The sequence below is a fragment of the Theileria orientalis genome, chromosome 2 (genome assembly GCF_000740895.1).
Source record: "Theileria orientalis strain Shintoku DNA, chromosome 2, complete genome".
Taxonomy (NCBI): domain Eukaryota; phylum Apicomplexa; class Aconoidasida; order Piroplasmida; family Theileriidae; genus Theileria; species Theileria orientalis.
Window position 1 is genome coordinate 2,013,538 of NC_025261.1, and position 26,416 is coordinate 2,039,953.

At 38.7% G+C, this 26,416-nt stretch overlaps 10 protein-coding genes across 10 annotated transcripts; 7 read left to right on the top strand and 3 right to left on the bottom strand.

The window, feature by feature from the left end:
• Positions 1-81: 81 nt before the first annotated feature.
• On the top strand, positions 82-2,337 carry TOT_020000912 (uncharacterized protein; the record flags this gene model as incomplete). The annotated part of the gene is made up of 5 exons (XM_009692664.1): positions 82-822; positions 904-1,507; positions 1,578-1,825; positions 2,004-2,122; positions 2,256-2,337. 5 exons carry the CDS (start codon positions 82-84, stop codon positions 2,335-2,337), a joined length of 1,794 nt encoding a protein of 597 aa, XP_009690959.1.
• A 21-nt stretch (positions 2,338-2,358) lies between these two features.
• Positions 2,359-2,508, bottom strand: TOT_020000913 (hypothetical protein; the record flags this gene model as incomplete). Its single annotated transcript, XM_009692665.1, has 1 exon — positions 2,359-2,508. The coding sequence occupies one exon, from the start codon at positions 2,506-2,508 to the stop codon at positions 2,359-2,361; it is 150 nt and encodes a 49-aa protein (XP_009690960.1).
• A 340-nt stretch (positions 2,509-2,848) lies between these two features.
• TOT_020000914 (uncharacterized protein) lies at positions 2,849-3,487 on the top strand (the record flags this gene model as incomplete). Its single annotated transcript, XM_009692666.1, has 1 exon — positions 2,849-3,487. The coding sequence occupies one exon, from the start codon at positions 2,849-2,851 to the stop codon at positions 3,485-3,487; it is 639 nt and encodes a 212-aa protein (XP_009690961.1).
• Positions 3,488-3,898: 411 nt separating this feature from the next.
• Positions 3,899-4,870, top strand: TOT_020000915 (conserved hypothetical protein; the record flags this gene model as incomplete). Its single annotated transcript, XM_009692667.1, has 1 exon — positions 3,899-4,870. One exon carries the CDS (start codon positions 3,899-3,901, stop codon positions 4,868-4,870), a length of 972 nt encoding a protein of 323 aa, XP_009690962.1.
• A 1,450-nt stretch (positions 4,871-6,320) lies between these two features.
• On the top strand, positions 6,321-7,600 carry TOT_020000916 (hypothetical protein; the record flags this gene model as incomplete). Its single annotated transcript, XM_009692668.1, is given in 2 exon segments — positions 6,321-7,499; positions 7,511-7,600. The coding sequence occupies 2 exon segments, from the start codon at positions 6,321-6,323 to the stop codon at positions 7,598-7,600; spliced, it is 1,269 nt and encodes a 422-aa protein (XP_009690963.1).
• Positions 7,601-7,784: 184 nt separating this feature from the next.
• Positions 7,785-12,232, top strand: TOT_020000917 (conserved hypothetical protein; the record flags this gene model as incomplete). The annotated part of the gene is made up of 2 exons (XM_009692669.1): positions 7,785-9,076; positions 9,181-12,232. The coding sequence occupies 2 exons, from the start codon at positions 7,785-7,787 to the stop codon at positions 12,230-12,232; spliced, it is 4,344 nt and encodes a 1,447-aa protein (XP_009690964.1).
• A 161-nt stretch (positions 12,233-12,393) lies between these two features.
• Positions 12,394-17,979, bottom strand: TOT_020000918 (conserved hypothetical protein; the record flags this gene model as incomplete). The annotated part of the gene is made up of 7 exons (XM_009692670.1): positions 12,394-13,790; positions 13,914-14,178; positions 14,239-14,722; positions 14,771-16,166; positions 16,260-16,427; positions 16,479-17,343; positions 17,464-17,979. 7 exons carry the CDS (start codon positions 17,977-17,979, stop codon positions 12,394-12,396), a joined length of 5,091 nt encoding a protein of 1,696 aa, XP_009690965.1.
• Positions 17,980-18,547: 568 nt separating this feature from the next.
• On the bottom strand, positions 18,548-22,309 carry TOT_020000919 (uncharacterized protein; the record flags this gene model as incomplete). Its single annotated transcript, XM_009692671.1, has 10 exons — positions 18,548-18,652; positions 18,710-18,865; positions 18,934-19,043; positions 19,242-19,296; positions 19,459-20,170; positions 20,243-20,373; positions 20,480-20,797; positions 21,267-21,917; positions 21,997-22,113; positions 22,199-22,309. 10 exons carry the CDS (start codon positions 22,307-22,309, stop codon positions 18,548-18,550), a joined length of 2,466 nt encoding a protein of 821 aa, XP_009690966.1.
• Positions 22,310-22,831: 522 nt separating this feature from the next.
• On the top strand, positions 22,832-24,068 carry TOT_020000920 (26S proteasome ATPase subunit; the record flags this gene model as incomplete). The annotated part of the gene is made up of 2 exons (XM_009692672.1): positions 22,832-23,324; positions 23,389-24,068. 2 exons carry the CDS (start codon positions 22,832-22,834, stop codon positions 24,066-24,068), a joined length of 1,173 nt encoding a protein of 390 aa, XP_009690967.1.
• Positions 24,069-24,783: 715 nt separating this feature from the next.
• TOT_020000921 (hypothetical protein) lies at positions 24,784-26,106 on the top strand (the record flags this gene model as incomplete). The annotated part of the gene is made up of 1 exon (XM_009692673.1): positions 24,784-26,106. The coding sequence occupies one exon, from the start codon at positions 24,784-24,786 to the stop codon at positions 26,104-26,106; it is 1,323 nt and encodes a 440-aa protein (XP_009690968.1).
• Between the last annotated feature and the right edge of the window lie 310 nt (positions 26,107-26,416).

The window sequence follows — 26,416 nt, forward strand, 5'->3', positions numbered from 1 at the left end:
AAATGTGTAATGGGCAACCTTGTGTATTAATTTATTTAAAATTAATTTGTGAAAAGTAAATAATTAATCGAAAAGGTTTATATGTTTATATTAAAGGCCACAAATGTGTTATTCTTGGCCGCAATAATAAGCACACTTTACAATTTAGGTGTTCAAGCCTTCCTTAGGAGAGGTAGGCTAAATGGAATGATAAATGTTTCTGGATTATCATTTATACCAAATTATACCAACAAGAATAGCTTTTTAAGGAGTAATGGAGTTTATTCTTCCAGAAATCCTGAACAATTAAGTGACTCGGATTTAAATGGTGTGTACAGAGATTTCCATAGTACCGGAGTCAGCTCGACAGATATCGCTAATAATGGGTTCATGGATGATTTTAAGAGTACCAGCAGTGATAATTTAACTGATATCGCAGGAAACGTTGGCCAACGGCAGCCAGTTCCAGACGGTAGTGATGGTGATGTTGCCAGGGAGGGAAAAGAGGTGTTAGTCTTTTCAGATTTCACTGACCTTTATAAGAATTTACATAACTCGAATAGTTCGTTAAAACAAATCTCAGATAGCGCTACTGATACACAAAATAGCACCATTGACACGCGGGATGAGAGCACGTTTTATCCCATTGAATACACTGATCCACTGGAGCACAACGCACCAGACGCCGTGACGCACACTTTGGCCAGACGCAAATACGAGAAAAGACTGTTTAAAAAACTGCCACAGATCGTGGATACTAGCCTATTTCTAGTCAGATCAAAGGCATATGTGAAAGGAAGAATAGGCTCAAAGTGTGACCTGAGCGTGTTTGATTCAAATAGAGTTAGCACAAAACCAATGTTACCAATTGAAACAAAAAGAGGAAACCGTAATAAGTCACATAGGTCAAGATCGGACCTGAAGGAGTCACTGGACGGACCGGATCAGAAGCCATTCGCTAGCATTGGGACGGTACTCCCGGGAGTATTCACAGGATTACACACGCTGAAGCACACAAAAAAGCGCATCATCCGCGAACTGAAGGTGAAGCTGGACCTATACGTTAAAACGCTAAGTTCACAGCTGAAGAACGTAATTGAGTTCTATAAGCAGCTGGTGAAGTACATACACCCATTTCAGTACAACCTGTTTAGAACAACAATACACGACCTGTACGCAACAGGAGAGTCAAAGGTCGCATTTGACGATATATTGGAACGAATGGGCGAGGCAAAGAAGCGTCTGGTCAGCAGAGGAAAGGAGATCAACAGACAGTTAAACAGTACCGGGGGCGGCAACAGTAGCATAAAGAGATGCAGAGAAGCGTTCGACTTCGTTAAAGTTAACATATTCCAACTGGACGCACTGTACAGTAGCTTTCAAAGCCTATACGATCAATACTCGGAATACTATAGAGTGTTGGCGAAGTTGCCAGTGGTAGACATAGAGAAGCCGATAGTGGCAATAATAGGCCACGTGAACATAGGGAAGACGACGCTGTACAACAGGATATCGGAAAGCGCGATGAGTGTAAGTACTTCCAGCACCGCAAGTGGTAAGTCGCAGCTTAAGACGCCAGATATTGACCACATTACTAGATTCTGGGACACACTTAACGGGTACCGGCGAGGTAGGAACGTCATTGGGGCTGATGTGGTCAAACCTAAAGGCCACAAACAAGCAAAAGGCAAAAGTGGCAGACTATAAGTTCACCACGCGAGGAATAAACAAATGTACACTAACCTACGGCCTTAACAACTTCATGTACGAAGGGCAGCTTATCGACACGCCTGGGCTGCTTTGGCGCGAAGGACACACCAACTTTAACCCCTACGAGCGACTGACAGTAGGTCTTAGCTGCCCTTATAGTTACTGATACTTGATACTACCAGTTTGTTTATAACTTGCTACGACTGACGGTTGTTAGTAGTGTTTATACAACCACGGTTACTAGTTACTACTAGTAATAGTTACATAGTTAGTTCCACTCCTGATACTAATAGTGCCTAATACGGTTAATATAGTACTCCGTCTTAAAGGATTTACCCAGCGGAGTTCTGTTCTGCTTTGATACAAGTAATTCACTTGACGAACAGATTAGTTTATACACATCACTGAGAAATAGGTTCCCACGCAGGCCATGGTAAGACAAGTAGATATCATTTTGAGAGTTAAATATATGAATAACGACTAACGATTGTATCACATTTTGTAAAGGTTGACAATAAATTAATCACAAATTGAATATTTTGTACTCTAATAATAATAATTACTAGGCTTAACGTGGTTGTGAAAGGAAATCAGGAATTGAGTGGCCTGGTAAGATTTTGTGAAAACGATAAGTACGTAGGAGGATGAGACAGTTAAACCCGAAGAATGTTATCGCAGAATTAATTCAATCTTCGCACGTTTACACGAAATACTAAATCTGTAATCTGTGGCTTTATTGATTAAGTTGGCCAAGTGTTGGTGGACAGTCGATTTACACACCTGCGAAAGACGAACACCAATATGTTGATTTGAGGTCATTTTTAAGCTTCTGTTAGCGCTTAATATCTTAAAATATGCCTACACACTTACGAAATTGTCCTATTCACGTATTAAACGCATATCGGTCACATATTTGCATGCTTTATATTATTGCTCTATTGGATCAATCGAAACTCTGTCAGCTAACTACATGCAAAAAAACTAAATAAAATGACAATAACTAGCTTAATATACTATAATGACCACAGTTAAAGTAAAAATAGATATTAAATCATTTAATTTTAACACAAAGAATATTTTATTGGCATAGATCTGAATTGGCCACTTGAGTGAATTGTCAATTACACATTGTATGACTTATATTGTATAATCAGCATAAATGGTTGTATATACAGTGTTTCGAGGCATTTTATTGTCTTTTCTGTTAATCGATCATAGATTTTTGGTAAAGTGCTCACCTAAAAAGGATCGAGCTCCACCGCCTCCAAATAACGAGATAACCCAAAGTGATATCAACGCCACTATTATACCAACTAAAGATGAATCGGATCTTTCTTCAGATTTAAGTCAGGTAATCTTTGTAAGTCCTGACGGTGCTCCTGAAAGGCCATCTTATTCCAATGGTATTGCTAGCGCTGATTCTGAAGAACCATCACTTACCAGTCTTGTCGAGAATGCCGAACCAGTTAAAACGGAAGAAACAGAAATTAAACACAAAACTGGAATTGATTTGGACGTAGAAAATATGTTCAGCAAGTATTATTCGTATAAGAAAGATGGTTATACTGTTACATACACTGCAAAAAGTGAATACCTGTTCACTTTGGTTAAAAGGTATAGTACTGTTTTATGGAAAGCAAAAAATTCCAGAGAATACTCAGATAAAGTGGTCTTCGATTGCGCAATGAAACGGGTTACTATATTTCAGTTAGACGGTAAGAAAAAAATATTCCAAAGGGTAAAGTCTGGATGTTGCATGAGAACTAAGTGGGAAGAAATAGTTGAAATTTCAGGGTAATCAACTGTCAGACAAGCATATTATCAAAAATTTAATGATTTAATGAACAAATTTTAAAAAATTAGTCAGATAATGTACTATAACCATGTTTTGGGATACCCATCCCTCGACATCATCCAAGTCACAAAGACACATCTAAGTTTTATTTAACATGTAAGCATCAATTTTTTGTAATGTATACAAATTATATAGTTTATATATGTTCGTTTGGTATAATTATTAATCGTAATGGTATTATCTTTGAAGATCTACAAATTGCGTGTGTAATCTGTGTGTAGTAGGATAACCCAATGACAATAAACAAATCAATATAAAATTCAATTTAAATTATATTAATAGTCAGTATAAAACTATTTATCATCTAATTGTTACATATTTAAACCAAATTTGATCAAACGGCATATTTTTATAATGGTCGAAATAACAATAGATCTTGATAATAAGGGTGTTCCTTATAATTCAGGAATTGTGGAAATAATATTTTCCCTATTGCCATATAAAGAGTGTGATGTTATAGATAGGAAAACGCAGTACCCAGTCGTAAATTCTAAGTTAAAATGTCTTGAAAGCAAAATTCTAGGAGTGAAAATAGAAAACAACAGAATTTTTGATAATGTTAATTACGTTTACGTCTTTTTCTCAACAATGAATAATAAAGTTCCCTTAGTTTTTGGGGTTTCTACTGGAACTGAGGATAAGGTAGTTTACTATACAGGGTTCGCCAAGAGACATGGAACTCACCAACTGTCCTCACTGAAAAAGGTGTCTAAAGAAAATCTGCTTGACGTTGTTATTGGGGAAAGTGACAGAGTTAACAATACCTTGACTTACTTGTTGGATAAAAGAACAAGTTATAACAATATTAAGGTGACAGCAATGGAGAAGCATCAAGCTAGTGATCCTGAAATTTTCAAACACACACCAGATAAGATAGAAAAAAGTGCCCATTTACTCATTCTGTCAAATTACAAAAAATCTATTACTGAACCTGACGTTTCATCATTTTTGATCCCCGAGATGCGTGTTCATTGGTACCAAATAGATCAGGGTCCGGAAAAGCTAATTCCCCTAGCATTTGATTACACTATGAATGAGCTTTACTATTTTTACACTAGGGATAAAAACAACGGGAGTAAATGGACAAATTTCCTCAACAATCGTCATAATATTTTAAAAACAACAACCGGAGAGCAAACAGAAATGAACAATATAGAAAAAAAATTGCCTGAAAAGATCGAAGATCAAAAGCCTTATGGATTTAATGCTCTTTTCTTGGGATTAATCTTCTATATACTATTTACCATAGGATTTTGTTTGCCTCCACTATATAAGATATATAGACATGCAATGAAAAAATACATTGGCAAACGTTCAACATATTAATAGTTATTTTTAAAAAAAGATTATTGTTGGTCAAAGTTTTACTTTAAATCAAAAATCAACAAATTGTCATTAAAGACGATTTTACAATTCTAAATTAAATTTAGAACATTTTTAAAAATATATAAAAGCCAACAATTTTAATTTAATAGACAATTGATATATGTAAGCTATATAAAAATGTGTAAATAAACAAATCTAAAAATTTACTTTTTTAGTGCCCTACAATTGATTATATATTACAAAATTTACTGATCTTTTTACTTACACATTTTATTTAAATTAACATATGTTAATATTTATAGTTTAAAAATTATAAAAATAGTATAAATATTATGAAATATTAATTACATTTAAAATAAATTTTGATTATGTCTTATAGAAGATTCCATAACGAACAATTATAATTTATTTGATATTTATATAAATTGTTTTAAAGAACATAATTTTAACAATATCCAATGCATTTATTGTAAAAAAAATGAATGAATTTACATGTTTGTTTTGTTTATAATTGTTATCAATTTTAAATATTATAAAGTTTATGATTTAAGTAATATAATTTGATTGCCTTCTAATTTATTAATTAAGGTAGCAAAAATTATAAATATACCTGTTCAATATTATAAAATGAGATTTAAAGAGTGGTGTTTGAACATATCTTATTAACCAATGGATCAAATTAATTATCATAATTAATATTATTTATTTATATAATATTATTGATTTATTGGCTATGAAACCATATATAGTTTAACGCCATATATGAATATATAGTACACTCTACACTTATTGTGTGCTTATTTTTAGATACTAATATATAATTTAATAGTAGATTCTAAGACTTAAAATGTGAACAATGAACAGTTTACGATTTCACCTTTGTTTTACAAAAGATTTGTATTGATCCATACATTAAATATATGTCACTTAGCGTCGCATATGAATATATACATAGAATAGGCCGAATGATCTTAAAAAATTGTTAATAGATTCCCTATAGAATCCATTAATCCAGAATGTGTAGATATTTATTTTCAATTGTGTGAGTAAAAGATCTAATCAAACCAAAATCGTCTGTCCAAAAGTCATACATTACCAAAAGATATTCATATTAGCACAAAAATCGACATAAACCAATCTTCCCTAATAATTGTTGAATCATAAACAACGATCACTTAGGAAAAATCAGCTTACATACAAAACTAGAGAGCATTTGTATACTAAGCGACCTTTATTACAATATTTTTCGTTAAGTTTAGCTTAAAAACCACCAAAACAAGTTGAATTTAGTCAGTGTGTAGCCTTGAGCGAATAACACTTATTTTTAACGTAGTATAAACTCAGTTAGCTGTGTTGCAAAAATCCAAAAATCTTGATATATTAGCGCAAAAGAAGCTCTTAATATGTACTTTTACCATTAAATTATCGATGTCTAGAGATATTATTAAATATGGCTTCTATATATCTTGGTAAGAAAAGCGGTTCAAGCGTGTCCAGTATCAGTAGTCAAGTTAAGGCAACAGTGAATGTGACCAGAGAAATATTCAAAGAATGTCCGAACTTTGAAAAAGTAACTTATAAAATTACGTATCCAACGAAATATGAAGATGAGTACGTACCTACTGTTTTCGGAAGCTATTATAATGTGCTAATATATAATGGCTATAATGTCAAACATAGAGGTACCCAAATTTTTGGTTATTACTCTCCTGCCAATAATAGTCAAATTGTAAGAGAAGTCTGCGTTTACTATTCTGTATTGAGAGACAATATACCCTTAATGGTTACCTTTGTTACTAGGGGAAACGGAACTTACACTTGCACGTATGAAACGCTAATAAGTGAAAAATCGTTTACTGCCTGTAACATAAATAAGAAAAAATTAAAACAAAATCTGGTTCAAGATTTGCCAAAAGTACATAACAAATTTACAAAAAGAGCAAAAATAAAATTCAAAACTGAAGAAGGGAAAAACAAGTATATAAATGGGCTAAATGAAATAAAATTAAGTCGTAGTTTTTCAAAAGTTATATTTATTTCCAACAAAAAGAGCAAAAAAGAAAGTAGTGATGAGCCATATGATTTTTACAATTGCGAATTGTTAAAGAAAAATTCCTTGAATGACGTGATAGAAAAGAATGTTTTGGCTGGTGTTAAAGATAAAGTGATAGATGGAATTATAGTATATTATTACAGAAGAAATAATATTGCTTTGTTAGTAGAATTCATCAATAATTGTAAATCTAAAACGCAAATTATAAGAAATTATACCTACGGTAACGAATGGGTGAATGGAAACGTTACTTATTATAACAACCAAGAACTGATAATGGAATTGGAGAAAATAAAAAACAGAATGAATATCAGCAGAAATTACAATTTGGGTACTGCTCCTGAAACTTTCAACAATAGTTATTTAAATGAAAGCTTAGGAGGCAATACTACTGAAGAATTAGATGAAGTGTACGATGACATTGAAGTAACTCAGGTTTATCCAAGTTACGAAGATTACTATTCCGAAACAAACACAACATCTATAGGAAATATCGTTTTCTATATATTAGCTGGATCAATATTAGCGGCAGCACTCGTGGCAGTTGCATATTACAAAATACCAAAACTTTTGACTGTATTGTATAGAAAAATTACATGAAATATTTCGCCATAAATTGCGAGTTTACCTTGATTAACAAAAAAAAGACCAAAGAATTAATAATAATAAATAAATAATGTGGAATTCTAGGGATAGTGCACATCGATTGAGTACAAAAGTTTATTAAATTTACTTTTAAATACTTTCTAGTTTCTAATTTAAATACAGTTAAGTCCTGATGGTCTTAATCATCGATGCAAATCTCTTTTTTAATATTATGAAAACAATACTCTAAACTAATGGCTTACACATTTATTTACAATGAAAACTGTTTACACATTCTTTTCATATTTATTTTTTAGGTTTTTTATTCAAAAGACTATCTGTTTAGAATTAAATATTGGTAAAATCACAGACTATTCCAGCGGATCTAGTAAAGTTACCGTAAAAAAAACGACAGAATTACAAAATTTATACACACATAAATTTTCCAATCCAGTTTTATTAAAAAACATATATAATGGAAAGGAAAAAATTTACTTTGACCCTTTGTTGGTGGAGGACCAGCTGCTGCTGTCAGCATCTGTCGTATGGTCGTTTGAAACTCCTTCCATTATCCAATTAAATTTGGAACAATCTTCTGTATTACTTATAAATGAAAAAGAATCATTGGATGTTCAGGCTATTTTTTCTAAAAAATTAGTTACAAACATAAAGCCCAGAATCCATTCAGATATTGATGCAATTGTTGATATAAATTTGTCTAATATTGCTGATTATAACAGTAATAATTCTAAAGTTTATGTTACAAATCTAAAATTTTCAGAAGATAGGTTTAAAAGGTACACAGTAAGAAATTATAACTTGGAGTCAACAAGATTAGGTAAAATATTGTATAATAATACAGAATTGAAAACTAAATTTGAAAATGATCTTGAAAGGTCTACTGAGTCAAATTTGGACATTCCATACAAAAACAATGTATATTCAATACAGGTTTATGCATATAACAATTTTCCTCTTTTAATAGAATTTTTGTACACATTTAACAAAAGACAATTTTATGGCTACACACCTGAGGAAAAATGGCATCATGTGTATTTTCCAGCTTTTCACGATCCTTCCTTTTTAGATTTTTTGTATAATAAACTCAATTATTATGCTTGCAAGAATGGATTCAAATATACTATAGACATCAATCAGAAAACAGATACTAGTGATCGTTCCTATCAAATAGATAATTATTGTATAGGATCAGAAGGGGTAGAAACAGTTGTAAATAATTTAAAACTACCATTTTATATAGATGAAGAGTATAAAAACGGTGTGTATAGGTGCTTTGAACACACTCCATCCAATGATAATAAATTTTTTATAGACCATTTAATGGTCGGTACCTCATTATTAAAACTTCCTAATACACCTAACGTTATCAAATGCAGTCGAGTCTATTATCAGTTAAATTTAAGCCCATATTTGATTGTTTTAGTTGACAATTCTGATGAATTGTATTACTATATATATGAAAACGGGGTATGGAAGGAGCATAAGAAAGAAAAAAATGTCCAATTTGATGAAAGATTCAATGACAATATCAGAACAATACTTGATAAGTAAGTAATAGATTTATATTTTGTTTACGTATCCAGTATATATGACCCTAAATTACACACATTTGTTATTCATCTACTTAAACTCTGTTGACAATAATTTTTAGGATTGTACCTACTGTTCAAGTTAGTGACGGAACCATCGTGGTACTAACCGATTATAAAAAATCGTATGATAAGGAGCAGATAAATAAAGTAATAAAACATAGTTTATCATCTACTGACTTGTTCGATAATAGTATAACCGTAACAGAAACCACTCAAGATAAAGGTTCCTGTCTAACTAAAGCAGGTTACAGGGTTTATATGCACGATCTCTCAGGTGCCGACAAATTTTCCTCTCAATTATCAGAGGGTTCAAGATATTATTTCCTTTTATATGTAAATAACACCAAGATAAATCTCTATCAGAGTACAAATGTAGACAAACAGTCTTCACGTTTAGTTTACCAAAAACAGAATAACTTTTATGTGTATTATTATCGAGAATATTCTAAGGCACTATTAATTTGTCACAATGGCTCGTCATACAGACCATATGACTTGGAACAATACAGTAAGAAATGGATTCATGTAAAGGAAATTAGTGACTGTTGTTGCAAAAGTGGCGATAATGAGGTAAACAATAAGGCTCTATCAAATGCTTTGCTTAATGTAATAGAATTATTTAACCTTGTGAATCCATATGAACAGGCTCGTGTTACAAAAGAGTACGAAAATTCTTCTTTGTTTTTTGAATATACACATGGAGGATCAAACTATAAAGATACATATACTATCGAGGTCTGCAAAAAGTTAGATTGCAGTAAAATCTTAAAGCTCACGAATGACGCTAACGATTCTAAAAGTCCTTTCGATCGAGCTCTTGTATATTTCAACAGATATGATACTAAACACGAAAATCCACTGATAATTTTATTACATTTCAGAAACTCTGATGCCACTAGATATTATGAACCCTCAGAAATTCATGGCAGTTCAGATGCTGATAGTTCTAAGCCGATAGTAGAATTAACCAAGTACAAAAATGAATCAGATTTTGCTAATACACTGCTAGAGAAAAATGATACCTTTTACAATACCATAACATATCAAATAGACAAAAAAGATAATAGTTACAACGATAAAAGGGTTATTGTGGTAGATAATACAAGTACTGTAGTAAAACTTAGTGACAATGGGTTTACGAAGTTTGTTCACTCTCCTACTTCCGGTAATACGGACAAAAAATGTTTCATTTTACACAGATCCAACATACTAAAAACATGGAACAATAGTAATAAAACCTTTGAACCATTAGATAAGCTACAAAATATTGTCTATAAAAGTGTAAGTGTATACTATAGTATTAATTTGGATATGCCGCTGTTAATAAGTTTTTTAAAGCCGGATGGCCAAAATGAGTATTATTTCTTGGGAAAACAAGGAACTATGACTTATTGGAATCAACTAGATATTATTAATTATCAAAAATTATTAGTAGAAGCAATTTTGAGAGGCGATAATATGCACGATAAACTTACTGAGAATGATAATTCCAAGTTATTAAAATTATTAAAACAAATTGAAAGTTTGGCTTTAAATACAGTGATAGTACTATTAGATAAAAGAAACACCTACGATATTAAAGAAGTAGAACGCCGCTTGAAAAGCGCATTTCGTAAACCCAAAAATGTACAAGAGTTAAGCGAAAGTCAACCTGATTCTATAGTTGTCAAGCGCCAAGACAACTCTAAATTAAAGTCACTAAATTTCGAATGTTTCATACAGACAATTATCCCTAAAGGAGTACTTGATAATGTTGATTTAAGAATAATGGTACCAACAGATGATGACAAATATAGTAATATTATACTGTACAAGTCTGAAACTAAAGTTCCTTATAGGAGTAAAATAATATTTGATTTAAATCAACGAGAAAATGATACCTTTTATGATGCAGAAAAACATTATGTGTTTGTGACCAGAAAAGAATTTACAAATCCTCCATATTTTCGCTACTCCCACACCTGCTCTTCATGTGGAAATTTGTCTGACGGTGAATTTACTATTAAATTTAAAGGCCTTAGCGTTAATTTCAATAATACTCTGCCTGAAACGACACAAAAAAGAATCGATGTTTACTTCCGCAAAGACCATCCTGATAAATTTTCTAAGGTGGTATTTCATACACCTGAAGGTTACAATCCAAGGTACTTTGGATATTCAGACTTTATCCAATATCACAAAAACAATAAGCTAGTACAATTGTCACTATTGCTTGAATTTAACCACGATTACACTGACAATATAACTCCAGAGTTTAGAGATGTTTTAGAACTCGAATTACCCAAGTTGCAAAGAATTAGTTACTCAAATACAGACGATTTATTATACAAAGAAAATGAAACTGATTTATACGTATATTTTCACCTTAATTTTAAAGCTCCACTGATGCTTTGTTACGACAATAAAGCATACATTCCTTGGAACAAAAACACATATAATACCGAGTGGATACAAGTTAGCTCAATTAAAGGGTGCAAATGCGAAGGAGAAAACGAGAAACCAATATTGAACGCAGTAGCATATGTTTATGGATCATTGAATCTAGCCGAGTATAAAACTCAAGGCATTCCGAGTGTAGAAACCGATAGAAGAACAAACGCGACCATGCCACTTAAGCTATACATACTGTCAACTATGAATGCGAAAAGGGCAATTAGCACTATCTACAACGATAATACTCTTAGAGAAATTACGCAATATCCAGAACGTGAAATTGACATCTATTACTACACCTCTGCCTACGAGTATGTGGAATACTCTGGAGATCTATACTCGAATTTAACTATAGCTACAATAAACAATGAAGGACTGAGCCTAGTTAAATACTATGGAATCAACATTATGTCGTTTACTGACGGAATTTTCGTTCACCTAATCGAGTACTTTTATAATCCCGCAACGTACGACATAATGGTAAATTTATACACAAACACACTTTTCATTTACACGTTCAAAAGTAATTATTACAACTACTACGATCCGTTCACCTTTGTTGGAATTAGCAAAATTAAGGCTTTCGAACATAGCGAACTGATTGACGCATATTTTGATAAAGTCAGGGACCTCAACAGAACAAACTTCTTTGTAAGTTACGCTTTTAACGTTGAATGAAATTTGTCCAATATTATAAACTATTAATTTGTTTTCTATTAATTGACCACATTATTCATGTTTTCAACACGTAAACTTAATGGGTAGTTGACGAAATCACATTTACACACTCACCGTGGCGAACACTAAATCTTACATGGACACTTAAAATTGAGTAAAAATTACGCCAACGTTATGTACTTGTTCTGATTCTGGTACATCTGCATCGTCTTTATCAGCGTGTTGGCTGACACCGTCACGTCCTGCCAGTTTTCCCTCTTGGAAACCTTCAGCACGCTCTTCAAAAAGTTGACCACCTTGGCGCTCGAGTTGTGTGTGACCGGGAAGTTAGCTGAGACCTTGTTTAGGAATATTACGACGTTTTTTATCTCTATCCAACTGCTCAGGCGTCCCACTGGCTCCGCCGCGCCGGCTCCATCTGCAATGCCGCTGGCGGCGTTGACTGGGCTTAAGGTGCTGTCTTCGTTGCCCGACGTGTGCGTGCCGTTCCCTTCCGCAACGCCGCCAACCGGGTCAGAGCCCTCTGCCCTGCCTCCGCCTTTGCTATCGGGCGTGGCAGCGGACGGATCCTGGTCACTGGCGTTATCGTTGTTGGTGGTAATGCTCTCAATGCTGTTTCCCCCCGTCATTTCGTCGTCAATTGGCGATTTACTATCCTTTTGCTCATTAGTCTTCGGGTTACTGGCCTTTTCTCCACTATTCTTTGGGTTACTGGCCTTTTCTCCACTATTCTTTGGGTTACAGCCCTCGGTGCCAACAATACCCTCCTTATACTGGGTACCACCACTACTCTCCTTGTACTGGGTGCCACCAGTACCCTCGTTACCCTCTTTGTACTCGCCACCCTCACTGCCAACGTTGCCGACACTCTCAAGATCCAGGTCGCCCCTCTCCGAGGCCTCGTCATTGGCGCCCTCGCCCAGGTCGCCACCGGTCGGCCCGGCGCCCCTGCTGTTGGCCCTGCTCTCAGGGCCGCCGACGGTGTAACACGAGAACAGCGAGACCAGAATCAGGTACTCCCACTTCTTCAGCACCTGCAGCAGCTGCTCGTACTTGAACTGCTTCTCCGGGTTAAACCTGAAGGTCAGACAGAAGCAGGGGTTTCCTCTGACCACGCTCTCGAAGGCCTCCCTGCTGTTTATCCAGCTTTTAATCATGTTGAATGAGTAGTTGAAGAAGACGCTAAAGTTGATGACCTCCGCCTCCGTCGAGTAGTTGATCAGCGGCACCAGCAGCTTGCAGTAGCAGTTGACGAAGTCGAAGTAGTTGAAGTAGTTAACTCGGTAGAGCACCATCAGGTCCACCAGCTTGCAGCAGAACATCGAGTTGAGCACCGAGATGAAGACGCGCGGGTAGACCACCTTGGCTATGAAGGCGACTGTGACGTGCGGGCCCACCTTCTGCTCGTTCTTCACGAATCTCTGCAGCATCTCCTTCAGGCGCTCCAGCACGACGCTGCTGTGCGCCTGGTGCGCCTGCTTGTCCACTGTCAGCGTCGTGATTCTGTTCTTGATCCTCTTCAGCCTCCGCATCAGTGTCCCGTTTGCGCTGCGCGTGCCTGCCGCGTTTGCTCCTCGCGTCGTCGGGTTAACTGGGCTTGCGGGCTCAGTCTTGTTCGACGACGCGTTGCTGTCCGCGAACGCGGCCTTGGTCACCAGCGCCTCCGCCAGGTTCAGGGGACTCGGTGCCAGCTGATTGTAGTGGCTCAGGAGCTTGTTTATGTAGTGGTCGTACTGCTCCACTGGCACGAATATGTCGTATATGTTCAGCGTGTTTACGTAGGCCACGAACTTTTCGTCGAGCACGCTCTCCTCCTCGCCGCCGGTCGCCGCGCCTGCAGTCGCACTGGCCAAAGCATTGCCGGTGGCGCTAACCCCTCCGAACAGATACTGCCTGAAGAAGTCTATGTAGTTGCCTGCGTAGTACTTGCTCAGGGCGCAGAGGAACTCGTTGACTGCCGCGGCGTCGTGCTTTGGCAGGCCTCCTTCCGACAGTGCCCCCGTTACGACTCTGCTGATGCCGTTGTTCCCCGTGGCCTCGTTTGTGCTCGTCGACAGGAACTCCACCAGCAGCATGACCACGCTGTGGTACTTGTTCACGACCTCCACGAGGAGCTTGTGGTTCCCGAAGTCGCTGTCGTAGACCAGCTCGTTCAGCAGCCTGCCCAGGATCAGCATCAGCGAGTGCAGGAAGAATGGCCTCGAGACGATCTTGAACACCTTCTTGTTACTCAGGGTCACTTCTTCGTCGAGGTTCATAAGCTGGCTTTCCGTTTTCAGCGAGAAGCTTCCGCACTGGCTCAGCAGCTGGTCGTTGGTCATTTTATTCATGTCGATGATTATGATTCCGTTCATGAGCTCGAAGAGGTTTACCAGGTAGTCGAGCACCTTGTAGATCCTGAACACGAGGTCGTAGTAGTTGCTCGAGTCCAGCTGTATGTCCACCTGCTTAACCGCCGCAGCCGTGCCGGTTGCCTTTTTGGGCCTCGAGCTGCCCGAGCCCTGGTTAACAGACCCGGTCGCACTCCCTAGTCCTAACAGGTCTCCTGACCCTGAGTGCCTTAGGTCCAGCTTATTGGACAGCGCGTAGTTGAGCAGCAGCGCCAGGACTGTAATAAGTGGTGCGATATCGCATTCGTTGTGGCGCTTAAATATTTTACACAGGATGATGCTGTTAACGTTGACTTTATTGTTGTCGTCCTCCTTCATCAGGTTGTTGCAGTCCAACCTCATGCTGCTCAGACTCAGCTTTTCTCCTCTGTTTTTTCGAATTCCTCCGCCACCCACGCTTACGCTGGCAATGCCCCTGCCACTGCCTCCGGCCGTTCCTTCCTTTCCTCCTGAGCCTGCTCCTATCAGCCCCAGCAGGTTCACTGTGAGCTGGTAGATGAATACGTCGATCGTGTAGGCCTGGAAGTACTTCGTCAGCTCACACAGCGGCAGGAGCAGGTTGTTGAACATCTCCGACTGCTTGATGATCAGCGTGCCCACTGAGAACGGGTTAATTGCGCTGATCGCCGTGATTATCGACACGATGGAGCGTATCGTCGGGCTCTTGACCGACTTCAGCAGCTCCCCTGTGATCTTCTTGAAGATGTTCTTCAGCTTATGGCTGTAGATCTGGTGCGTCCTCCTCACGAAGTACAACTGGTTCACGTAGTACGTCGTTCTCATGTCACTGCCAACGGCACCGTCGCTGCCGTTGGCAGTGCCACTATCCTCATTCAACACCGACTGCGCTTCCGCCTCCAGCTTATACTTCGTCAGGAAGTGGCAACTCTTTGCGTATATCTGGTACCTCTCCAGCGTCGTGAACAGTTTCAGGATATTCCATATCTTGTCGGAGACCTGGAAGTTTCCTTCGCAGCAGTTCATGACGTTGAACAGCAGGTACTTGTATATTATTTTCGTCACCTTCAGCTTCAGTTTACGACTGCCACTGGCCGCCGCATCTGCTGTGCCTTTTTGCCCCTTGACAGCACTCTTCGTCAACTTCTGCGGACTCGCTTCTAGCTGCAGCAGCAGGTTGTACAGGTACCTCAGCACTCTGTTGAAGAGCACCGTGTCTTCGCATGCTCTGAACCCTACGAATCCGAAATAAAATTCAAGTTTCTTCAGTATCACCCACTCCTTCGCCACGTCCACCTTCGTGGCGGCGCTATAGTTTTTTGTTGCCGTCGAAAACGATGAGCTTGCCAGGACCTTCGTCAGTATCCCGTTGAACCTGTGCACGATGCTCGTGTTGAAAAAGGCGCAGTAGCCGAGCTTGCACAGGTGCACTATTAACGCGTAGCACTGGCTCCAGTTTCCACCCGTGAAGTCGTCGCACAGCCCCAAAATGTTACTCAGAAGCGCCACCTTTGGGAAGTTGCAGGCGTAGACGCAGTTTTTCAGAAGCCTGTAGCTGCTCATGGTCAACAGCCCGTTCGCGTCCCCTTTGGTTCCTCCGGAAGCTCCAGCGCCTGACGCGGCGCTAGACGGTGACTCATCCCAGTGCGAACCCGTCGCGACGTGCTCACTCGTGAAACTCGCGGGGAACCCACTGTACTTCGGATCACTAAATATTTCCAGCATGCGGTCAACTCTCTTCGCCTTACTGGAATTCTGCTTGCAGGCGTTCAAGTATTCGCTGCAAATGGTGTAGAATGAGGCCGATTTCAGAAGGTCCACCAGCACTGGGTTGTCCGCCCTGGCAGCTCCGCCGCGGCCGGCAGCGCCAGGGCCGCTGTAACTGGAGCTGTCCAGACTGGTGCCTACTGAACTCGATCTGACGACGCTCATAAAATGCCTCGACAGCTGCACAATCAGTTCATCTGGGGGACTCAGGTACTTGTAGACGTCCTCCAGCCTCAAGTAGTTTGTCGTGACCAGCAGCGCTATCAAATAGTAGATTCCTGAGCACGTGGTGTTGATTCCGCCTTCCGCACTACTGGCTTTAACAGTCGCCTCGCTCTCTCCCTGGTTACTGAGGCCAGCTTCACCGCCATCCGCCTTACTCTCCTTCCGGGCACTTTCTTTCACGTCCTCAGCGCCGGCACCTCCCACGTTGGCCTTATCTCCGCCTCCGCTGTTAACCTGCAGGTAAAACAGCACGCAAAAGCGCACCTGCTTCTCGTTGTACATGCTCAGGAGCCCAAGCACGAATTTCTCGTTAAAGTATCCCATCGCCAGCCAGTTAAGCACTTCATACAGCACTCGCAGCGGGCACAGCTTATACATCCCCGTTATCCTTTTTATGGTATCACACACCGTGTCTACGTCAGTGCCATCAGCTCCTGCTTCCTCCACTCCTTTATTAACTTTGCGCCTACTCAGACTTGAAAAATATGTGATGAGCGCCATGAAGCCCTTGGGGCACTCTCTGTAGAGGTTAAACACCTTCAGGACGTAGTTGTTCCTCGTCCTCTCCCTTATATGTATCTTCACCAACCCCTCCGAGTAGTTGCAGTTGTCCAACTTGTTCGCGTCAATGGTCGATATAATTTCCTTGTTAACCCCCAGGGACTCCAGTGCCTGCAGGAAATAAAGCAGATTGGTCTTCTTCATCGAGACGTCCAGGAAAAATGAGACCAGGTCCAACAGCTTAAATATCAGCATTCCGTGCCCCAAGCCCTTCCTCTCCTCAGAGCCTCTGCCTCGCGCAATGCCATCTTCCTTATCCGTCGTTTCTTCACTACTGCTCAATTTTACCGTTTCCTTGTCGCTGGCGCCTTCATAATCCGGGTTTGACACGTAGAACCTGATTACGTCTACGCACTTACCAGGGTCCACGGCGCCAACTGAAATATTATACACCAGCTTGAACAAATCTGCGTCGGTGCTGCCCACCAGTTCCATGATCTTACTGTCCAGCCTGCTGACATCCACTCTTTGTTTCTCCGACCTCTCGGGTCTACTCTGTGCTCTGGTGGCGGCCGTTCCGCTGGAGCCAGCCTCCTTTTCTCGACCTCCACTTTTGCTTTCCGACCTATCTGCATCTCTTCCGGCGCTAGATCCTCTCCTGCTGACGCTAGGTGCAGTGGAAGTGTGTCTAGCTTTGTCAAACGACCTCTGTGTACCGCTATCGCCACCTTCCTTACTGGCCTCGGCTGCCTTCGTGCCGGAACCTTCCTTGTGCGCGTATCTAGTAGCCACTGAACTTGCTGGTCTGCTAGTCACACTGGTGGCTATTTGCCTCGTTCTCTTAGTGATTCCTCTTTCATAGTCTTCGGGTGCCTTTCTTTTTGGCCTCGTTTTACTTTTATCCATTTTTATTTAATTCATTCCATTTATAAATTACATGAGCGTACTATTTCCGCACCATTTAAACTTAAAAAAATTGTTTATTTACAATTTACACATGACTTAATCAAAAAACAAGCATTTCAAAGTTAAAAAAAAATAAATAACCAATAATAAACACCAAAAATTACGTTCAGTCTTCCTAGATTCTTTTAAAATCAGTTTAAAAAAACGAAATGGTTTACGTCAAAATAATTTTATCGCCGTGCTCCCCATTATGTGTAATCTCCAATGTGTATTTCATTAGCACCAAACTGTGTTTTATTTTCATCGCTTTTCACCATAATTCTTTCAATCCTTCGTATTATACTTTTACAGTATTTTACTTTATCAATTACTTTGTTGATAACCCAATCAATTATTTTATTCCTAGTATCAACCTCTAGGATTCTACTCGACTTCTTCCATTATTTTCCACAAACACTGTAAAATAAAGGTTCCTATATTATTTTTCTCTTCTTAAACGCTTATACTACCATAAAATACTTCAAATAACACATTATAAACTCTGTGTAGCTCGGCAACACATTGTATATTACATAAAAATATCCTCGTCCTCCTCCTGCTCCTCAGATTGTTCAACCTGATTCGCTTGATCTGTTTCGTTTTCTCCATCTTCAGGTTTATCAGGATCCAGTACCTATTATTCATTAACACCTCTCAGACAATTAGCTCAATTACTTCTTACAACACCTACCTTGCTATAAAATTCCTTGTGCCAGGTAAAGTAGATTATGTTACAGGTTTTGTCGTCGAACGACTTTTTGTGTTCAGCCAGTTTAACTACCTTTTCTGCCGCCTTCTCTGGACTCAGTCCATCGCCAATACTTTCCAGAATAGAATCAACAATTTCCTAGGATCAAATTATCTTCTGTTTATCTACTTCGCATCGTAACAGGCTTACATAACTAAAATCCGTACCTGTGAGGACAGACGATCCGTAACTCCATCTGTGCACTGTGCCACAAACATGTAGTCGTCGAAGTCGACATCGAATACGAACAAATCAACCTCTCCACTTATTATATTGCCTAAACCCACATTTGTTTCATAAAGTAACAAGGTTTTTGTACAGTAACTATCCTATTGTCTAATGACTATCCTATTGTCTAGTTAGTATCCTATTGTCTAGTTAGTATTCTATTTCACAATAACAAGGCTGTTGTACAGTATTTATTCTATAAAATACACCAACTATATGCTGTTAAGTAACTATTGACTGAAAATACCCTTTAAAATATAGTCGCCGATGCTCCTTGACGTCGAGAGCCCACACAGCACTCCCTTGTCATGTCTCCTGATGCCCATCAGGTTTGAACCCCTATCGACTCCCTCAGCCAAATTTGCTTCCTTGTGAAGGTTGTTGATCTGCTTTAGCTTTCCGTTCAACACGTTAAGTGCGGCGCTGCTAACTCCCTTCACTCTTTTTCCCAGGTCGTTAATGACCCTCTGGTCTACCCTCAGTAAGGCTCTCCACGTGTTCTGTATGCGTTCCACTGAGCCTCCTCCCTTTACGATGCGCTCCCTTTCCTTTTTCAGGTTCGGCTTATGGTCCAACGTGAGGTCCTTTGCCACGTATCTTTCTCCGTCCCTCATGCAGAGGATTGCTCTGGAGTCACCCACGTTTGCTGCTATCAGTTTCAGCCTCCCGTAGTCGTCCGGTCCCATGAGGAACAGCAGATTCAGCGTGCTTCCGTTAAGGTTAAAGATGTTTGAGGGGTCAATGTTGTGTTGATTTCCAGATTGCGAGTTACTCGGTGAGCTGTTCGACAGCTGCGAGTTAACGCAGTATGAGCAGTAGTTGTAGTCCAGCATCTCCACGCCCTTTTTAATCGCGTACAGCAGGTTGTATATCTCCCAATCAACTTTCTTGTTCACTGTGTCCTCGGTCGGGTCGTGGTCTACGTTACTCATTAGTGGTGTCAATAGGCAATATGTGTAACAGCCTACGAAACTATCTAAGTGATTACCTAAGCAATTATCTAGGCAACTACCTACGTGACTGAAAAGTAACGAACCTGAATTGCTCGGGAACTGGTTCAATTTAAATGAATTATTCGACATCATCTTTCTCTTTTTAAAAGAATTTGACGTCAACGTCTGTCTAAACACCGTTAGAATGTTGTTCTTCAGGTGCTTAACAATGTAGTCCGAGCATCTGTATCATAATTAGTAAATCACAAATCAGTGTGACTCAACTAGCTAACAACAATTATTTAATATATGATACGCTGGTCCTTGGTGCCCATCAAATACTCCAGAGAAGTAACACAATGCCTCCGAGTTACTCACGTACTGAATTGACAGACATTCCCTTGTTATAAACCGATCCTCGTTTTCAACCTTCGACTCATGTTGACCCTATGATATTATTGTATTATTATTCAATTGTATAATTATATCGTTATATTATCATGTTATTATACTCCAGTTATTAACAAGCTAAAACTAAATTTACTTAACGTACCTTGTGTGACGACGTACCAGCCATCAGATCTTTATTAAAATCTATTGCTAAATCTTCCTCCTCCTCTTCTTCTTCCAGGTCTTCATGTTCCTCTTCGTGTCCTTTATGGTCCTCTAAATCAACACCATCATCCACGTCCTCGTTGCCATCTGCGACTGCCTCTTCCCCTTGATTGAAGGGGACTATGGTCTTCGATTCAATGTGAAAGTACACATTTTCATTCGGGTTGTGCATCCAATCTTGGGATTCATGTATATACCAGTCGCTTTCAGGGTCTGGAAACCACTGACCAGACTCAGGAACTCTCAAAGAATCCGACTATAATAAAATTATTAAATACACCTCAAATGTATTAACAATAGCATACAAATAACCTAAATACCATCTAAAAATAATTAATATAGCCAATCATACCATTTCAAATCGTATCAAGCAAGTAAACTAAAAATAGGCCGAGTAGCCTATACAACACACATAGTTTAAATACACTTAATATAACAGGAGAATAATACAAATTAGCGTTCTATTGATACATTCAGTTTATAGTGAGCAATTTTAGAGTAGTTTGATATTACAGATACGCCACAGAGTCCCTAAACATTCAATTAGGTACTAGTGAGTCAAAACAAATACTGCTATATAGGGCTATATAAGGAATCAGCGGCCATAATTATAATTAATCGGCGCCAAATAAGAGCAATTAAGGTGGAATCGGCAATTATAAAATATACAATCGAGTATTGGAGCCACGGAAGGCCGAGAATCCATAACTCAAATGGGGACTCACCTTAACAACACAGACGACAATCAATTTATCAGGAAACTTTAAATTTACTCTATACTTTCCTCCCAGCAATCGTGTAATTAAATCTAAGACCGATTCATGGCTTAAAGAGTTGGAATTGGTCCTTTTAAAATACAGGGCCCAAGTGTCTTTGGGAACAGACGATTCCTCAGGGGAATTATCACCATCGTTGCCAACTTCATCTTCAGATTTACTAGCGTTATCATTGGCCGTGGTATTGATGGTAGATTCAGACCCAATGGCTTCGGCAGTGTCGACGCACACACCCTCGCCGATTGCTGAAAGTGGAAACTCGGCTTTGAAGATATTCTCCAAAACACCTTTTAGGTCATTTAAATTAGCATTGCATATGCGATCTATCGGGACTATTTTACTAAGGAATCTAGCAGTGTAGGCTTTACTCTCCAATATTTTGGTGAAAATCTCTTGCACGTATTTGGAAGGAACGTCCTCCTTGTATTTAAAAACAACGAAGTTTAGGCCCTTTGAAATACAGGAGCCAGGAACAAACCTACTGAACTCCTCGTTTACCTTGCTAATTTCCTCCTCCAAAAGTCGTTCTGGGTCCATATCTTTAGGCTCAACTGGCTTTGTTTTGGGCTCTTCTCTATGAACACTTTCCAATCCAGAGTGCTGAATTAGACATTAAGTATGAATGAAGTTTTGGTAAATATATATAAAGGTTTAAGGCAACCATAGACGTAATAAATACCTCACGGAGAATGGACAGAATTTCCTGCATAGCGTCCTTATATTTTCCAACCATTGAATTAGTAACCAGAAGTCCTTTTGTTCCCAATGTCAATTTACCATTTTCCTGCTTGATTCTCTGAACAATTGTTAGAAATAGCTATGAGTAGTCAATAGTAAATTAAGACCAATTGATAAATATTTATGGTTAATTTAAAAGTTACATTCCATTTAGGGCCATTTCTTCCCTTTCTAAACCCTTTTCCAGACCCTTTGATGGTTTTATTATCTCTATCGTCAGTACTCCTGGGCGTATCAAGAGGTGTTTTACCCATTTATAAATATAAATAGTCACTCAAACGTAGTCAAAAATATTTAAAATGATATCAAAGTGTACAAAACAAGTAGAAGGTTTTAAAAATACATACATAAATTGACTACTAAATAATCATTTATGAAGGATAAAAATTTATATAGGGCACACTTTAGTACTATTAGTACTTAATTGTAATGTATTTGCTCTAATTTATAGTTTAGTTTTAGTTAATTAATCTAAATAACAATTTCTATAATTGCTTAAGATTGTTTCCCATTAGTAAATGGAAGAATATGCATTTTGATGGTGTTCAACACACTGTTATTATTTAAAACCATTTTATACGACAATTTAACCTTAATTTAAGACCTGAGAGTGGTTGTACATCAGTATTAAACTTATATCATAAATATACAATAAGGACATTTTATTTTAAATAGCCCGTAAAAAATAATAAATTTCTAGGAAGAGCTAATACCATTTAATAATAGAGAGGAGTGAGCCTATCATATACACATAGAGAACATAAAGCAAATATAAAATGGGAGAGCCCACACTCTCGTGTTACTACAACAGTTTAATAGAAGACTACGAGTCAATCCTGAACCAGAGACTGATAACTAAATCGCGACTCGAAGCGCAAAGAAACGAGCTTAACCTGAGAGTGAGAGAACTGAAAGATGAACTGCACAGCCTGCTAGAGTCAGGATCGTTTGTCGGAGAAGTGATAAAGGCAATGAATAACGAAAAGGTGCTGGTCAAAATCAGCCTCGAGGGCAAGTACGTGGTGGAGGTGGCGAACGATATCGACATCAGTTTGGTGACGCCAAACACAAGAGTGGCACTGATGTCAGACTCATATAAGCTGCATAAAATACTGCCGACAAAAGTGGACCCTTTAGTGGCACTTATGAAGGTGGAAAAGGTGCCAGACAGCACGTACGAGATGGTGGGAGGACTGCAGGACCAGATAAAGCAGGTGAAGGAGGTGATAGAGTTACCAATAAAACACCCGGAGATTTTCGATGCACTAGGTATCATATAACGTGCATTAGAGTAGATAGCATAGAGCCCATAACAGGTCGTAATGACATGTAGGTATTAGTCAGCCGAAAGGAGTGTTGCTGTACGGGCCACCAGGAACAGGAAAGACGCTGCTGGCAAGAGCAGTGGCACACCACACAGAGTGCACATTCATAAGAGTTAGCGGATCGGAGCTGGTGCAAAAATATATCGGAGAAGGAAGCAGAATGGTGAGAGAACTCTTCGTAATGGCAAGAAATCACGCACCCTCAATAATATTCATGGACGAAATCGACTCGATAGGAAGCACGAGAAGCGAAGGAAGCAGAGGAGACTCGGAAGTACAGAGAACAATGCTGGAACTGCTGAGTCAGCTGGACGGATTTGAGCCCTTTCAGAACATTAAGGTGATCATGTGCACGAACAGAATCGACATCCTGGACGAAGCGCTCCTGAGACCAGGAAGAATAGACCGCAAAATAGAGTTCCCAAACCCGACGGTGGAAGGAAGAGAGCAGATACTTAAGATACACTCCAAAAAAATGAACCTGCTGAGAGACATAGATTTGCTGGAAATAGCGAAGAAGATGACAGGATGCAGCGGAGCAGAAATCAAGGCAGTGTGCACAGAAGCAGGAATGTTCGCGCTTAGAGAGAGGAGAGTGCACGTGACGAGAGAAGACTTTGAAATGGCAGTAGCGAAGGTGATGAAAAAGGGGCAGGAACAAATGTCAATCAAGAAGCTGTGGAAGTAGTTAAAAAACACACGGGTTTAAAGAACGTGAAACATATCTGAATAAATTATAAGCACAATTATAGATATTTTTCATGATAAATAGAATTAGGGGTAAATACGTGCGTTAAAATGACAGTGAGTCAGAACACAAGTTATTAAAAGTGAATTGTGGAAAGACAAGTATATAGCATAAAAAAGGTTAATCCACGTCAATGTATTTGTAACGAAAACATAAATTGATGTACTTTAGATACAATGATCTTTTAAGATCTGAAGCAGATTTTGCAATAGTTTAATATAAATGATAAGTACAGACAAGATAATTGATAGTTAAATAATTAGAGGCGAAGAAACGTTTTGAAGTATCTGCATAAAAATTAAATTAAAATTGCACAAATAATAGATCTAGTACTTGTTGATAACATTACATAACTAATATAGGTGGTAAATTATAATAAAAAAAAACAAATGATAGATCGGAAGTTACACACTCGATGATTTACACATAAACGAAAAATGTTAATTCTAAAAACTAATATTATAAAAAATACATAATCAGTACATAAATATGATTTTAAAACACTTGGTATAGTATGAAGTTAGTGCACAAGTAATAATGGAAGAAATAAGGATTTTGGTTAGACAAAACCCAGTGATTATGGCCCCAACAACTCGTCTAGATCTTTTTATATTCTGGATAATTTTTTTAAAAAAATATATCAAAGTAACCGAAAATGAAAGTTCTAACAGTGATAGCAATATTATATTCATACCATGTATGTAAATGTATCAATTCAGACGATGAGGATGAAGTCAAAGCGCAGACAGAAAGGATAATTTTAGGGATGACAGATGATGAATTAGACGAACATATGAGGAACTTGAGGTTAGGAGCCAGGCCGAAGAATAGATCGCCACTGACAAACCAGTTTCCAATTGATTTTAGTCGTTATAAGGAAAGAGATTCTGCCAACGAAGCTGAACAATTGGTCAAAGAAATTGAGCAAGTGGTTGAAAAAGAGAAAGAGTCTATTGAAGAGGAGGAAGAAGACATTAGAGAAAAAGAAAGGGTTCTAAGAGAAAGGGAAAGAGAGCTTTTAAGGGAAGAAAGAAGACTTGAGGAAGAGGCAAGAAAACTTCAAGAGGCTGAGGAGGAATTATGTGAAAGGAGCAAATTAAGGAAACTCAAGACAACTGAAGAAAGCAAGGGGGAAAAGGAACTTGTATACGGATACGAACCATTTGACCCTAATGTAAAACATTACTCACCAGGTCTAATGTACCGTCCAGTAGACCCAAAAATGTTAGAAAAACCTCCTTCTGCAGTCAACTATAAGTCATTTATACACATACCTGAATCTGATAAACTGCAAGATCTGTTTCCTGAAATTCCTCCTCCGCCACCCACAAGTTTCCCTAGACCTTGTCAGTGCTCCTGTGGTCCAAGATCACGAAATCAGCACCAGAATGATGCCAACGAAGGACAGCAAGAACAGGGAGCCGAGGGCGGTGCGCCACAACAACAGCCAGCACATCCACAACAGCCCCGTCAAAATCAAAGAAGAGATGATTCCAACCTCGAGGGACATAGAGAATTCCCGCCCTTTGGGCCAGGCCACTTGCCACCTCTTCCAGTTGGAGCGGTTCCAGTGTTACCGCCGCCTCCACCAAGACCTCCTTTCCAAAATTTACGTCCTCCAGTGCCGTCACCTGATGAACCAAAGGTCAAAAAGCCAGCAATGTATGATGATATTACGCCAGAGAAGGTAAGTGTATGCGTAGAAATAAAAAAGGGAAGATGCGCCCTAAAGTCTAACTTTCACCAAAGATACGGAAGAAACGGCAGACTGTGTCACATATTTACTCCATTACAGCATCATTATTACAACGAAGTAAAGTATAAAGACCAGACGATTTGGAAATCCACGAATGATAGACAATGCACGAGAGTTGAACTCTGCAACATTGGCCTCCCTGAAAAGATAGTGTACCTCGACTTCAACAGAGGCAACTCCGAAAAATACAAAAAGACCAACAACAAGTGGTACAAGATTTAACTCTAAAGCGCTACTTTTAAAACATGAATAAAAAATTGGCAAAGTTAATCGGTCTGCAGTTGAAAGATCTGTGACTGATTGAACAAGCCCTGAGGATAAACCAACCCAAACGTGATTTAATGCACCAGTATACATAAATACATATAATAAAATTTGTACTTTACTTTTTCATATTAACCTTTAAATAAACCAGAGTGAATTTGCTGTATATAAGCATACACAGCGGTACACGCACACCCATATGTATATACACACCCATGCAGTACATATACAGCGTATGGTATTTTTATCTCCAAACACCAATACGCAT